The sequence below is a fragment of the Macaca thibetana genome, chromosome 15 (genome assembly GCF_024542745.1).
Source record: "Macaca thibetana thibetana isolate TM-01 chromosome 15, ASM2454274v1, whole genome shotgun sequence".
Classification (NCBI taxonomy): Eukaryota; Metazoa; Chordata; class Mammalia; order Primates; family Cercopithecidae; genus Macaca; species Macaca thibetana.
This window is the reverse complement of record NC_065592.1, coordinates 46,328,126-46,342,195: the sequence shown is the minus strand read 5'-3', so window position 1 is coordinate 46,342,195 and position 14,070 is coordinate 46,328,126. Positions and strand designations below refer to the sequence as shown.

At 43.2% G+C, this 14,070-nt stretch overlaps 4 protein-coding genes across 5 annotated transcripts in view; all 4 read right to left on the bottom strand.

The window, feature by feature from the left end:
* LOC126937377 (protein FAM205A) overlaps nt 1-7,280 on the bottom strand; it is a 104,811-nt gene extending 97,531 nt beyond the window's left edge. Inside the window, exons 1-2 of one of the 2 annotated variants that reach the window (XM_050760741.1) lie at nt 5,800-5,857; nt 3,014-4,784 (exon numbers count right to left, since the gene is read on the bottom strand). In XM_050760741.1, coding sequence (XP_050616698.1) covers nt 3,014-4,784; nt 5,800-5,807 — 1,779 coding nt within the window. In that variant the 5' untranslated portion in view covers nt 5,808-5,857. Of the gene's footprint in view, nt 1-3,013; nt 4,785-5,799; nt 5,858-7,083 lie in introns of those variants that run through there. The other variant, XM_050760740.1, reaches the window with a different exon arrangement.
* The window catches only part of LOC126937437 (uncharacterized), a 265,633-nt gene that overhangs the window by 163,047 nt on the left and 88,516 nt on the right, over nt 1-14,070 (bottom strand). The window lies entirely within an intron of this gene.
* Nucleotides 1-14,070, bottom strand: part of DCTN3 (dynactin subunit 3) — a 237,471-nt gene that overhangs the window by 214,008 nt on the left and 9,393 nt on the right. The gene's annotated exons all lie outside the window — the stretch shown is intronic.
* LOC126937389 (protein FAM205A-like) lies at nt 643-3,000 on the bottom strand. Its single transcript, XM_050760764.1, has one exon. The coding sequence runs from the start codon at nt 2,993-2,995 to the stop codon at nt 1,025-1,027; it is 1,971 nt and encodes a 656-aa protein (XP_050616721.1). The 5' UTR covers nt 2,996-3,000; the 3' UTR covers nt 643-1,024.

The window sequence follows — 14,070 nt, the reverse complement described above, 5'->3', positions numbered from 1 at the left end:
CAGTTAGATCCTGGGTGGGGCTTCAGCTGACTGGGTGCCCACTGTTAGTTACTGTGAAGGTAAAGTCAAAGAGCAAGGATCATGGCAAGGAGGGTGGTAGAGAAGGACTCCAGGCACAGGTGGTATAGAAACAGTAGGGCTGGGTATAAGCTGCTGGCAGTAACTTGACAGGCTCACATGTGTTTAGAAAATCTCTTATATTTGTGGTTCTTTCCCAGAAACTTCAGTGCTCAAGTCCCTGCCCTTCATCACACTAAGGGCAAGCAGAACCAAGCTCAGTGATCCCTCCCCAAAGCACTTGGGCCTTGGGTTTGCCTCCTGGCTCTAGGCTCATTTTAGCACCAAGCAAACTGTCTTTTCTCCATTCTTATGCCCTGGTCAGGCATGAGAATCAGCTTTTGTCACAGGTACTCAGACCTCCAACTACATGCCCCTGCTCCCTACCAAACCCTGGGCCTGTGGGACAAGCCCTTCTCCATTTTCTACTGTGATCTCATTCCAAGAGGCTTCCATTTCATGCAACTGAGAGGCAGTGGAGGTAGTAAACAGGCAGCAGGATTACAGCCGGCTCCAAGATGGCTTTTCTAAAAAGATCTTCCCAGTAAAAACAGGGAGAAGTCAGAGGAGAGTCTGTCATCTGGATCTGACATCTGTCATATTAGATATTGTGTTTTGATAAACACAAAAGCATCTCCTCAAGGAGGGAATACTGTGGCACTCCTCTAAAATGACCCATCTGAATGGTGGGTTAAAGCTCCTTCCGTAGACAGGAAGGTCTTTTTACCCTCCCTCACACCTTCCCTTAACACAATACAGTGGAGGTAAGGAGCAGACAGGCAACGTATTGCTGAGAAATAGAGAGTGTATTTCTGGTGGCACCCTGCCCCACCAGCATATTTATGGAAATGACGATACTGGTCCTCTGGAGGGCTGCAGCAGCTGGGGAGCCTATAAACTCTTTTTCATGGCTCTGTGTGTTCTCCTTGAGCAGACCAATGTTTCTATCTGAACTGAGGGTCAGGAGCTAGGGTGGGTGCCCTGGTTGGGGGGCACAAGCCTCTCGAGGACAGTGATGAGGGCAGTGGCGGAGGTGTCCCAGGGCTGAGGCAGAGCCAGCTTGTCTGGAGTGTAGCCACGGCTTGTTGTCTAGGGACTGGGGACCATCCAAGAAAGCTGGGCCCACCAGCTTCTCAGCAGGACAAGATTGGGCCTTGGAGTACCCTGTCAGCTTCTCTGTCTTACTTCTTCCCACAGCGCTCTTGGCTGGAGCCAGGCTGTTTGCAACATTTTCTTTTCTGGTTTTGGCCACCTTCGCAGCAGCTGAGAACATGGAGTCCTCATGCCCTTTGCCTTTTGTCTTAGGGTTAATACGCTGCAGAAAAGATTTAATTTTATTTCTCAAGCTAGACTCTGGAAGGCTGGGCTTCTTTTGTGTATGGGCTGGCATCACCTGCCCATGCAAAACCTGGCCTTGCAAAGTTTGGCCCAGAAAAGGCTTACCCTGAGTTGGTTGGCTCAGGAAAGTCTGACTCTGTGAAGCCTGGGGCACCACAGTCTGGGCATTCTCAGGAATTGTCACTGGTTCAAGGATGACATTTAGCTTGGTTTGACTGTCTTGCAGGTCATTCTCAGACTCTTTACCCCCAGGGAATCGTGGAGGTAGCTGTGGGAGCTTAAGCTGAGGGTGATGCTGGGAGCTGTGTTGACAGGGATCAGCAAGATGAAAGCTACGGCTCCATCGCCAGAAGCCTCGGGGTGTCTGGTTTGGAAGCATCCGTGCTGGCCTCTGGTCTTCAGCAGGGCATCTTTCTCCTCTGGTTGAGGAGTGCCCAAACCCCTCATCCCCTTCTCCATGGTCCCTGGCTGCTTTGGTTTCCTCTGGGTCCTCTCTCTTTCCTGCTAGCATGGGCACACGAGCTGGGTCCTTGCTCTTGCCAGGGCTTTGAGGCTCAGGGCCCCAGGGTTCCTCCATGCTGGGCTTGTTCACACTGGCCTCCACCCGAATACAAAGCATGTGGGCCTCTGTCATGTCCCCACTGGGTTGTGAAATCCTGGAGACCCAGTGGGCAGAACCATGGGGTACTGCTTTGGAACTAGATTGCTTTTGGTTCTGCTGCACTGCCTTCAAGTCATTGGCCAGCTGTTCTTTAAGGTGAACCCATTCTGGATTAGGGGCAGGAAGAGTGTCTGATGGGATAAGCAGTTCTTGGAGCAATGCCTCTCCTTGGTGGTTTAGACTTTCAAGAGACTTCTGTGTGGATATGTTCTCTGGTGCTGCAGCAGTTTGTTCCCTGGACTCCCTTGCCTTAATGGGAATTCCCCATTGTATCTCTAGGACCTTTTTTCTCAGGTGGAAGTTTAGTTTGGTCAAGATATGTGTCTGGAGTGAGTGGGGGCTAGCAGATTGTGTCTGGCTTTCTAGAGGCAGCGTCTCCGTTGTTCCTTTTACCGGCACTACAGACTGGAATTCTTTTGCAACGTCTGTACAAGTCTCATTGTTGCCTTGAGGGCACGGCCCAAGGCTTATACACTGTTCTTCAAATGAAACCATCTGAGTCAGAGGCTCTGCTGGGATTTCCACAGGCACAGGCACCATCTCTGTGATGACAGATTGGCTAGTGACTGCCGGGGCCAGGGCCCTGGAGAGCGCCACATAATACAGAGCAGGGAGCCCGGACAGGAAGGCCAGATACTTGTGCCGTAAAGTTGTCTCCAGTTTCTCAATGGCTTCCACGGACAAGACTCGGAGCAGCTTACGGTGTTGAGTGACAGTACCTGGTAAGAGCTGTTGCTGCTGATCAAGGGCCGTTGGCATCCAGGGCATAACTTTGTGATGTAGGTCTGGGTCACTTGCTGCCTGCAGTTCCAGGAGCTGGTTTTCTGGAATGCAGGGTAAAGGAGCCACTGCCAGGACCCCAGGAATTCTGCAGTCCCTGGACCTATGTACACAGGCAGGGATCTTGCCCTGGTGGATCTGTCCACATTTGGAGTCCATGTGGTTCTGCAATATTACCTTGGCCTGGGTTAACAAGTGTGGCATGGGGATGGACACTGGGGCCACAGTGGGTGACAGCACATCACAAGCCCCGTTGGCCTCTAGGGCTACAGGCTGGGGGATGCTCACATTGGCTAGGGCTGTGCTCCTGTAGGACACAGTCTGTTGGTTAGTGGAGGTAAGGAGCAAATGGATGGACTGCTGGATCTTCTGAGGCAGGCCCCAGCGATGGTGAATCAACTGTTTCTGGATGTGGAATTCCAGCAGCTTCCGGGCATGCTCCGGGAAGAAGAGTAGCTCCCTGGTGAGCACTGAGATGGACTTCCCTGGCTGGGAAGTTGTCATGGTCTCAGGAGACTGAGCTTTGGCACAGGGCTCATGCTGCATGAGGCACTGGGTGTGCTGAGACCTCTGGAGGGCAGCTGGCCAGCCCCACTGAAGCTGGAGTTGCCTCTGTAGCAGGTGCCACTCCAAGGCTTCATACTCGGCCAGAGTCAGAAATGGGACATTGATCTGAGCTTGTTGATGGTCAGATGGAGACACCCAATTTGGGGAAAGTAGGGAAGAGCATGGGGCTGACTGGGGTGGAGTTTTAGGAAGCAGTTGAGGGAAGGAGAGCTTGTTGAAGAGAAAAGGATCCTTCAAAGAGGGCTTGGGCACATTTTCATTCTTGGGGAGGCCTTGAGATCCCATGAAAGTGGCAACCAGGGACTCACTGTGCAGAGAAGGGAGCCCACTGAATAGTTGGCTGTATTTCTGCTGGAGATCACTCCCTGAGTCATTATCTTGTCCCCCAGACAGTAGATGGGGGTCATGTAGGGCTTTAAGGGCTGGAGAGGGCAAGGCTAGAGCCATAGGGTTTGGGCTTTGCTGACAGTGGTGTCTTTGTTCTGGGTTCATAGTGGACCATTCAGAAACCCAGAAGGTCTGGATGGGCTGGCCAGCCACACATGAACACCAGGTCTGGAGGGAAATGGTCTCAAATCTATGAAGAGAGACCTGAGAAATATTATTCAGGTTGAAAGAAACTGGCTGGTCATTTCCAGATTGGTAATACAATGGTGGGTTTGGCATAAGCTGCCTCAGGGACTCCTCCACACGTCTTGGGAGCCCCCACCTCTGGAAATGCATCCATTTTTTAACATGTACCTCAAGAAGCCTCAGCACTTCAGGACTGAGAAATGGCGGGTAGGCAGGAAGGACCATATGCAAGGCCATCGGATGCGTCGGGTTCAGGGTTTCTGGGTTCAGGGACAGCAAGGAGACCTGGGAATTCAAGTGATGCTGGCCTTGGTTCCCCTGGACAAAGCTGGGGTTGCTCTGCATCATCTCCTCCTGGTTCAGTGGAACCCTTGGCTCCTCAAGCCTTGAAGAAGCTGTGGTGTTTGGGCCTGTGAGCACATCTGGCACTTGAAATTCCTGCCCTAGCTGGAGGTGATCAGCCCAGTAATCTTGTATGCCATCTGCATACGTTGACTGGGCAGCTGACTGGGTTAAAGATTCCTCATCTGTTAATTGTGACAGTGTTGGGGTTACAGATGCCAGTGAAAGTTCTCTGGTGTTTCTAGAACGGAGCTCTAGACTCTGCTCAAAGGATACACTAGACACAGACAAGATCTCTAGGCAAGAAGAGACTTGTGATGGGCTCCTCGATAAAGTTGGGGAGATCTGGTCATTCTCACCGACCAGCAATTGCTGAATCTCCAGAGCCATGGCACTGCAAATTTGGCAACAAGGATCTGTACATAGGATTCGCCGCACACTTCCCTCCGGCGGAAGCCAGCCCAGGCTGGAAAGGGAAACATGGCAAACATTAATGATGGAGTGACATCTACCTTCTTGGAAGAGTGTGGGCTAGGGTTGGCGTTGCCCTTCCCTAGTCCCGCAAGTCTAGAAGCCTATACCTCCTTCATGTCTACTCCTCTACTTTTCTTCTTAAGAAAATGGCATTTGGTAAGGTATGGTGGGCTCGGGGTTAGGGCTTGTTGGACAAGGCCTCAGAAAACTCACAGAAGGGCACGGCCCTCAGAGAAGACTGGGAGCTGAGTTCTGTGTTGGCCTTGTTGAGAAGCTGAACTAGGAGAAAGGAACCGAGCATGTGGAAGAGTCAGTTGGTTAGTTTATGGGGCATAACCAGGAATATCACAAGGCAGAACTGTCTTGCAGTCTCATTTGAGGCTAAGAAACCCAAAGCCTAGTTTTCAGTACATCTAAACTGTGGAAAATGACGTTTATGTGGTACTTGTGCATTCTGGGGACTATGAGATATCCCTGATGATGTACCCAACATCTCCTGGGAATCAATCTTTTTCTCTAGAAATCTTAAGAGGATAAGATGATAGGCTCCTGTCTTAGGGCTGTGTCAGGAACTGGACTCCCTGAATATAGAACTAAAGGAGGTAATATCATCAGGGTTCATCTTGCTCAGCTGAGTCTGCGCATGTAAGGGTGTAGCTGTAAAGAGAATACGACATGGGTGACTTCCTCATGCAAAATCCATTCTCTTGATTGGATAACGTATCTCAGAACTGAGTAGAACCCCATATAATGTCTTTTATGAATAATGTACTAGTAAAATCCTGAATTTCAGAATTACTGTGACCCTATCCCAAATCAGTATTTGGATGACTCTTTCCTCCTGAGATGATTATGCCTTTACAACCCTCTCAACTAGTGAACCAGCCTCCACTGTGTATGTCTCCCTCCCAGCCATTTTTCCATCTCTTCAGTCCTGCCCCAGGCTAAATGAAAAAATCACCACAGGCCAGGCTGGTGTTTAGAGACTGCAAACAGCAATAGATCACCTTTTCATGACAGAGAGCAGCTCTTGTGGCTTCTCAGCTTCTTCCTGAGAAAGTCTCCTAGCTGAGGAACCAGAAGACAATGTTATAGTAGACAGTGGCATGGTAGAGTTTTCAGAGTAGCTATAGGAGGTTGGAGGCCTTTGACTCTCAGCAAGAAGACACTGAGAACCCTAATTATAAATGTTTTAAGGCCTTTCTGTGCACAGTGTAATGAATCATGACTTGATGACTTGTTCTCCTGTGCCCATTTTTCTTTGACCTTAACAACCATACTGTGAGAATCATCAGATGCCCATGTTATGGCAAACAAGACTGACAGATGAAGTGACTTCCACAGGTTTTAAAATTAGTAAATGACACAGCTAAGGACATCTGCACTATTTCCTCAGTTCTTTATTCCCAAAGGAATAATGTAGAGACTTTTGGAGTGTTTCCGAGGTAAGATTTCCCACCCATGGAAGTTTCAGTCTGGGGAACTGGAGCCTTCAGTGGCAGAGCACCTGGCTCTTGGCTCCAGGGGTCATAGAGGGACAGGATTCATGGGAAACACCCACAGTGGAAGGGAGTCAGAGGAGAGATTGGGACTTTACCTGTTGATGCTGCATCTCTAGCTCTTTGCCTGACTTTTTGGTGACGCTTAAAAGACAAAAACATTAGAATGTGAAGCTGGGACGCCATTTTCTTTCTCATGTCCAAAATGAGACTTACATATATTTTCCACTCCCTTTCTGTATATCTATCTATGTTTTATACACTCTCCTGGATTTTCTTTGCCTATTCCACCTTTTTACCCCATTTTCCCTCTCTGCTTATTTCTGATTCACCTGGAGGCTTTTCCATATTCTATACCTCCCATCTGATTCCCAGATAAGTCCTGCTGGATGCTAAGGATGAAGCAAGAGAAAGGATGGTACAGATCAAAGAGTGTGTGGTTCTAATACCCAAAGACTTCAGTTTATAAACACCTTAAAGGGCCACCAACCAAAAAAATCTCCCATATTGTGAGGTCTTCTGAGATCCAGTGAGATAGATCCCATATCATCTAGGTCTCTATTCAAGTCAAATGGAAAGCTTCTTGGCTTTTCAATTAGAGTATGGTTCAGGGAAGACCTGGTAAGGAATTACTTTTAGGATCTGAGGAGGAAAAGACTATAAAAGTAACTAAAGGTATGGCATAAAACTTGGGGGAGAGGGGCAGTGGGGTCAATAAGGAAGGACTCTGGAGCATAAAAGCATATTATCTGAGGCTTAATTAGTTCAGTTGGAATCATAGTGTTGCCCTACCCGGCAGCAGCTCCTTTTAGCTTCCAAGTTCAATTCATGGTGGCTCCTTTTCACTTGCCAGATGATTAGAATAATGATGAAGATGGAGCCATAGGTGTATAAGGGATATCCAACATCCCACAGAACAAAAGTAGGACTCAACATGGTCTAAACCTCATTAGCATGAGATCAGCCATCCCTATATCTGAGCATTCAGAGTTCTGGTGCCTAATGACTTCCAGTGCTAGGCCTTGTCATGTCCACCTCACAGAGGATGGAACTAGGACTGCATCACAAAGCCCTCCTGTTTCATAAGGCACATGTAGTAGGGAAGCTCATGTGGTGATTCAGTCTGTAGATGAGGGTGTTTTGAGCCTGGGACTGAAGGTGCCACAGGCAGTGTCTATTTCCTAGTCCGTCTTCACTCTCCACTCCCTATACCAGCCTGATGGCTCAGCTCTCTCCTTCACAACTGTATGGTCACCTGTCCTCAGAAAACTGAGTGCTTTGGCATAGGGGGCACCTTATGAGAAGGGGTGGTTAGGCCAGAGGAACCTCCACTAACTCTCCCACTTGTTTTGGAAATATACCTGAGAAGCACACATGAATTTAGGGAGGGTGGAGTCTGGTTATGGCTTGGAAATGGAGATCTTTGGTGTTTCAGGCAATGGGTGATTGGTAACAGAGGTGCAGGAAGGGGATCACGGCTTATGTGGTAGGGTGGTAGGGAGAGGCCAAGGTGGAGAGAGATTGTAAACGCTGCAATCTTTTGGAAGCACATTAATGTGGCTCACTTCTGGAGTTCTGTCCAAAGCATGGTTTTCTAGAGCTGCCTCTGTCCTTGTTACAGCATTCTGCCTGCTCAGGGAGATGAATGCCTGTAGAGATGGATTAGTAGCCATTTCTGGCTTTGGGTCACAAACTGGTTGCTGCTTATGGTCAGATCTGTTCATCTCTGGATGTATTCTGTTTGCTTGTAGGATTTTTATTGTTTGCTTGAGTTGGATTCTGGAAACTTTTAAAGCAGGGCAGATGTTTTCCACTTTTGCCTCAGGACCCATCACTCCTATACTCTGCCCATTAATTTATACATTTATGTTACCTGCTTAACCTCCATGAATATTGCAATACTTCCCTAACAGCCAATGATTTCTGAATATCCTTAGAAGATGTTGCCTTGGTGAGAATGGTTACAGCCAAAAGTGGAGAAAAAAATTCTTGGGCTCAAAATCTTTGAACATTCATCCAGTATCCCATCCTTTACCCCACTGGCATGGTAAGCCTTCAGTATGCTCATTCCTAAGCTGGGTGATGTCAAGGGTACAAGGACTTTGAGTCATGTTGGCTTTCTCCTCTCAAGACACTTAAAAATCTAGTTTCAAAAGACAAATTTACATGAATCAAGAGCCAATGACTTATTTCAAATAATTTGATATATTATTGAGGTTCAAGTCTCAACCTTTCAAGGGAGAGAATGCATGGAGGGGATCATTTTGGTCAGAGAGGGTTCCTGGGGAGATTAATTTTGGAGTTTTGTCTAAAAGTACAGGTTATAGGGAAAAGGACTGTTCCAGGTGGGAGAGAAAATTCCTAACAAATGCAGAACCCCAAGGAATGTGCCAGAGTTCATTTGATACTAAAAACTGCAGTCTATCTTTAGCAGAGGTGCAGATGAATGGATTGGAAAGCAATTGTGAGAAAGATTGGAGGAGCAGGGATGAGGCCTCCTTGATGGAAGGCCTTTGCATTTATTTTATTTTAGTCACTTAGATTAATTGATTTTTTAAAGTAAGCATACATATAAATGGTATAAACTTCAAAAGATAGAAGAAGGTATAACATACTCTCTCCTCATCCTTGTCTCTCATCTCTAATTTTTATTTTATTCCCTCAGTCAATCACTTGTATCAGGTTCTTGTGTATCTTTCCAGACTAGTCTAGCATAAATTAAAAATTGAATTTTAATGTTTTATTCACAAAGGGAAGCATAGTATAGATACTTTTCTCTCTTATTTCCCTCTTCCTCCTCCTTCTTATTCTCCTCCTCCTTCTTATTCTCCTCCTCCTCCTTCTTCCCGTCCCTCCCTCCCTCCCTTCCTCCCTCCATTCCTTCCTTCCTTCCTCTCCTCCTCCTCTCTCTCCTTCTTCTTCTTTCTTCTTCTTTCTTCTTACAAGGTCACCCAGGTTGGAGCACAGTGACACAATCATAGCTCCCTGCAGCCTCTAACTCCTGGGTTCAACGGTTCCTCTTGCCTCAGCCTCCCAAGTCCCACCTGAACCCCCCCAAATGCTAGGATTACAGTCTTATTTCATTTACTAAAATAAATATATCTTGAACATATCATTTTCTTTAATGTCTTTAATATTTTCCTTGATATGGCTGAAACAGAGTTCATCTTCAATGCCATATTCATGAATATTTTGTATAATTTTGCTCTAAAAATGCTGACATAAACCTTATATAATATAAATCTTTGCATAAATATATAGGTATATATGTAGGAAAAATTCCTTCTAGTGAAATTGCTGGATCAAAGGGTGTGTGCATTTTCAATGTATATATTGCCTAATTGCCCTCCAATTGTAGAAATTCACACTTCTAAAAAATGTTTTAAGAGTGCCTGTCTTCCATGTAGATGAATACATCAGTTTCCACCTTTTTGCTGTCGTGAATAATGTTCCAGTGAATGTTGGTGTATAAGTATCTGTTCAAATCCTTATTTTCAGTTCTTTTGAGTATATATCACAGTTTCATTTTTGTTGCTTAAATTTTTCATTTGTCTAGAACTTAGTAATTAAAAACACTTCTCTGAGATATGATTAATGTACAATAAGCTACACATATTTTAAGTGAACAATTTAGGCTGGGCATGGTGGCTCACACCTGTAATCCCAGCAGTTTGGGAGGCCGAAGCGGGTGGATCACCTGAAGTCAGGAGTTTAAGACTAGCCTGTCAAATATGGTGAAACCCTGTCTCTACTAAAAATACAAAAATTTAGCCAGGAGTGGTGGCAGGCGCCTATCATCCCAGCTACTCCAGAGGCTGAGGCAGGAAAATCGCTTGAACTGGTTGGTGGAGGTTGCTGTGAGCCAAGATCACACCACTGCTCTCCGATCTGGGCGACAAGAGTGAGACTCCGTTTCAAAAAACAAACCATTTGTGAACAATTTGATAAAATTTCACATTTGTATATACTTGTGAAACCATTATCACAGTCAAGATTACCACATCCTCAGAACTTTCTTTATGCCCCTTTGTAATCGTTTTTCCCTACTCCTTTCATTTCCTCTCCCAAACCATTGATCTATTTTCCATCACTATAGTTTAGTTTGCATTTTTCTAGAGTTTTATATAAACGTAATCATGCAGTATGTATCCATTTATGTCTGGCTTCCTGCACTCAGCCCAATTATTTGAATATATTCATGTTGCTTTGTATATTATTAGTTCATTCCTTTTTATTGCAGAGTAGATTCCATTGTATGTATATATAACAATTTGTTTAACCATTCAGTAGTTGATAGACATTTGAGTTATTACCAGTTTGTTGCTACTAGAAATAATGCTGCTGTGAACATTCATGTACCAGTCTTTATAAGGACATGTATTCCCGTTTTTCTTGGGTAAATACCCAGGAGTAGAATGACTGGATCGTATGATAGCTGTATGCTATGGTTTGAATGTATGTGTCCCTCCAAATGTCATAGATTGAAACCTAATTACCAAGTTGATGGTATTAGAAGTTGGAGCTTTTGGGGAGGTGATTAGGGCATGAAAGCTCTGCCCTTATGAATGGGATTAATGACTTTATAAATAAGATGTGAAGGAGCTGTTTGCCCCTCCCACCATATGAAGACACAGCATTTGTCCAATCTGGAGGATGCAGCAACCAGGTTCCATCTTGGAAGCAGAGATTGGGCCCTCATCAGACACAGAACCTGCCAGCACCTCGATCTTGTACATCCAGCCTCAAGAACTGTGAGAGATAAATTTCTGTTCTTTATAAGTTACCCAATCTGTGGTATTTGTTATAACAGCATGAATGGATTAAAACTGTGTGTGTTTAATTTTTTAAAATTTCCAAACTGTTTTCCAAGATGGTTGTACTATTTTCATTCCTGCCAGCAGTGTATGAGAGTTTGTTTGCCTATATCTTTGTCAACCCTTGGTATAATCCTTTTTAATTTTAGCCATTCTATTATGTATGTAATGGTATCTCCTTGTGGTTTTAATCTGTGTTTCTCTAATTAATAATGATGTTGAGCATTTTTTCATGCACTATGTGTCATCCATTTTTTATGGTGAAGCTCTGTACAAACATTTTTCCTATTTTGTTAATTTTTAGAAAACAATTAAAAAGCAATTACCAAAAAGTGGTAAAGGATACATTACTTGTCTAGAAATCCATAAATGTTGGATTATTGCCATCCTTATTAGTAAACTGATTCCAAAAGAATGAGACTAATATTCTGATGGCTTTTAGGAGTCTAGCACTACATTATGAGCTCTAAAATATTAATGTAAAAATATTAGATTGCCAAACAACTTTGAACCTTACAGTTTGTTGCATGAAAACATTATTAATGTGGCTTATAAAATACTACTGTATGAACAATGCAAATCTTTTGGAAAGTGTGCATCTCACAAAAATAAAAATTATAACAAGTTAAAAAATCAAGTGACCATATATGTATAGGCCTAGTTCTGAACTCTATTCTGTTCCATTGATCTATTTGTCTATGTTGATGTCAGTGACATTGTCTTGATTACTGTAGTTTTATACTAAGTCTTGAAGTCAGGTGGAATAAATAATCTTTTTCAGAGCTATTTTGGCTATTATAGTTCATTAATCTTAGAATAAGTTTTTCAATTTCTGTAGTGGGATTTTAATTGGCATTGTGTTGAATGTTGTTTTATTTGTTTATTGCTGCATAACAAATTATCACAAAATTTAGTGATTCAAAATAACATACATTTATTATCTCACCATGCTTGGCTAATTTTTTTATTTAATTTTTTAATTTTTTTTTTTTTTTTAGAGACAGGATCTCACTACATTTAACTCTTGGCCTTGAACAATCCTCCTGCCTCAGCCTCTCAAAGTGTTGGGATTACAGGTGTGAACCACCATGCCAGATCAATATCAGTTCTTAAATATTTGGTAGAATTCTGTAGTGAAGCTATTAGGTCCTGTACTTTTTTTTTTTTAATGGGAGATTTTTTTATTACTGTTTCAATCTCCATATTTACTGTTGGTCTGTTCAGATTTCCAATTTCTTCCTGATTCCTTCTTGGTAGATTGTATGTTCTTGAACTTTATCCGTTTCTTCTAAGTTATTTAATTTGTTGGTGAATAATTATTCGTAGTAGGCTCTTATGATCATTTGTATTTCTGTGGTATCAATTATAATGTCTCCTCTTTCATTCTGAGTTTATTTATTTGAGTTTTCTCTCTTTTTTTCTTAATGTAACTAAAGATTTGTCAATTTTGTTTCTTTTCAAATAACCAACTCTTCCTTTTATTCATATTTTTTGTTGTTTTTCTAGTCTCTATTTCATTTATTTAACCTCTAATCTTTATTTCTTCCCTTTCACTAACTTCGGGCTTAATTTGTTCTACTTTTTCTATTTCCTTGAGGTGCAACATTAGGCTGTTTGAGACCTTTCTTCTTTTTTGATGTAGGCGTTTATTGCTATAACCTTACCTCTTAGAATTGTTTTTGCTACATCTCATAAGTTTTGATATTGTGTTTCCTCTTTCATTTGTCTCAAGATATTTTCTAATTTCCCTTATGATTTCTTTGATCCATTGGTTATTCAGGAGCATGTTGTTTAATTTCCAGGTATTTGTGAATTTTTCTAAATTCTTCCTGTTAACAAGTTCTAGTTTTATACCATTGAGGTTGGAAAAGATACTTGACATTATTTCAGTCTTCTTAAATTTGTTATTTGTGGCCTAACATATTATCTATACTGAATAATGTTCCATGTGTGCTTGAGAGAAATGTGCATTCAGCTGCTGTTGGATGAAATGTTCTGTAAATGTCTGTTAGGTCCATTTGGTCCAAAGCATAGTTTAAGTCCAATGTTTCCTTATTGATTTTCTATCTGGATGATCTGCCCAATTGCTGAAAGTGGGGTGTGAAGTCCCCTACTGTTATTTAACTAGTCCCGTTTTTCCCTTTAGACCTATTGATATTTGCTTTATATATTTAGGTGCTCCAATACTGGGTGCATATATACTATATTTACAATTATTATGTCCTCTTGATGAATTGACCTCTCTATCATTATATAATGACCTTCTTTGAGTTAGGAAGGAGTCCCTCCTTTTCAATTTTTTGGAATAGTTTCAATAGAAATGGCACCAGCTCTTCTTTGTACCTCTGATAAGATTCAGCTGTAAATCTGTCTGGTCCTGAGCTTTTGTGGTTGCTAGGCTGTTTATTACTGCCTCAATTTTAGAACTTGTCATTGGTCTTTTTAGGGATTCAGTTTCCTCCTGATTTAGTTTTGGGAGGGTGTTTGTGTCCAGGAATTTATCCATTTCTTCTAGATCTTCTAGTTTGTGTGCATAAAGGTGTTTATAGTATTATCTGATGTTTGTTTGTATTTCTGTGGGGTCAGTGGTGATATCCCCCTTATCATTTCTGATTGTGTCTATTTGGTTCTTCTCTCTTTTCTTCTTTATTAGTCTAGCTAGCAGTCTATCTAACTTATTTATTTATTTTTTTTCAAAAAAATCAGCTTCTGGATTCGTTGATTTTTTGAAGGGTTTTTTTTTTTTTTTTTTTTTTTGGAGACGGAGTCTTGCTGTGTCGCCCAGGCTGGAGTGCAGTGGCCGGATCTCAGCTCACTGCAAGCTCCGCCTCCCAGGTTTACACCGTTCTCCTGCCTCAGCCTCCCGAGTAGCTGGGACTACAGGCACCCAGCACCTCGCCCAGCTAGTTTTTTGTATTTTTTAGTAGAGATGGGGTTTCACCATGTTAGCCAGGATGGCCTCGAT

Excerpts from the sequence above, each read along its gene's own strand:
- LOC126937389 (XM_050760764.1), bottom strand. The coding sequence starts at position 2,995 with ATGGACTCCAAATGTGGACAGATCCACCAGGGCAAGATCCCTGCCTGT.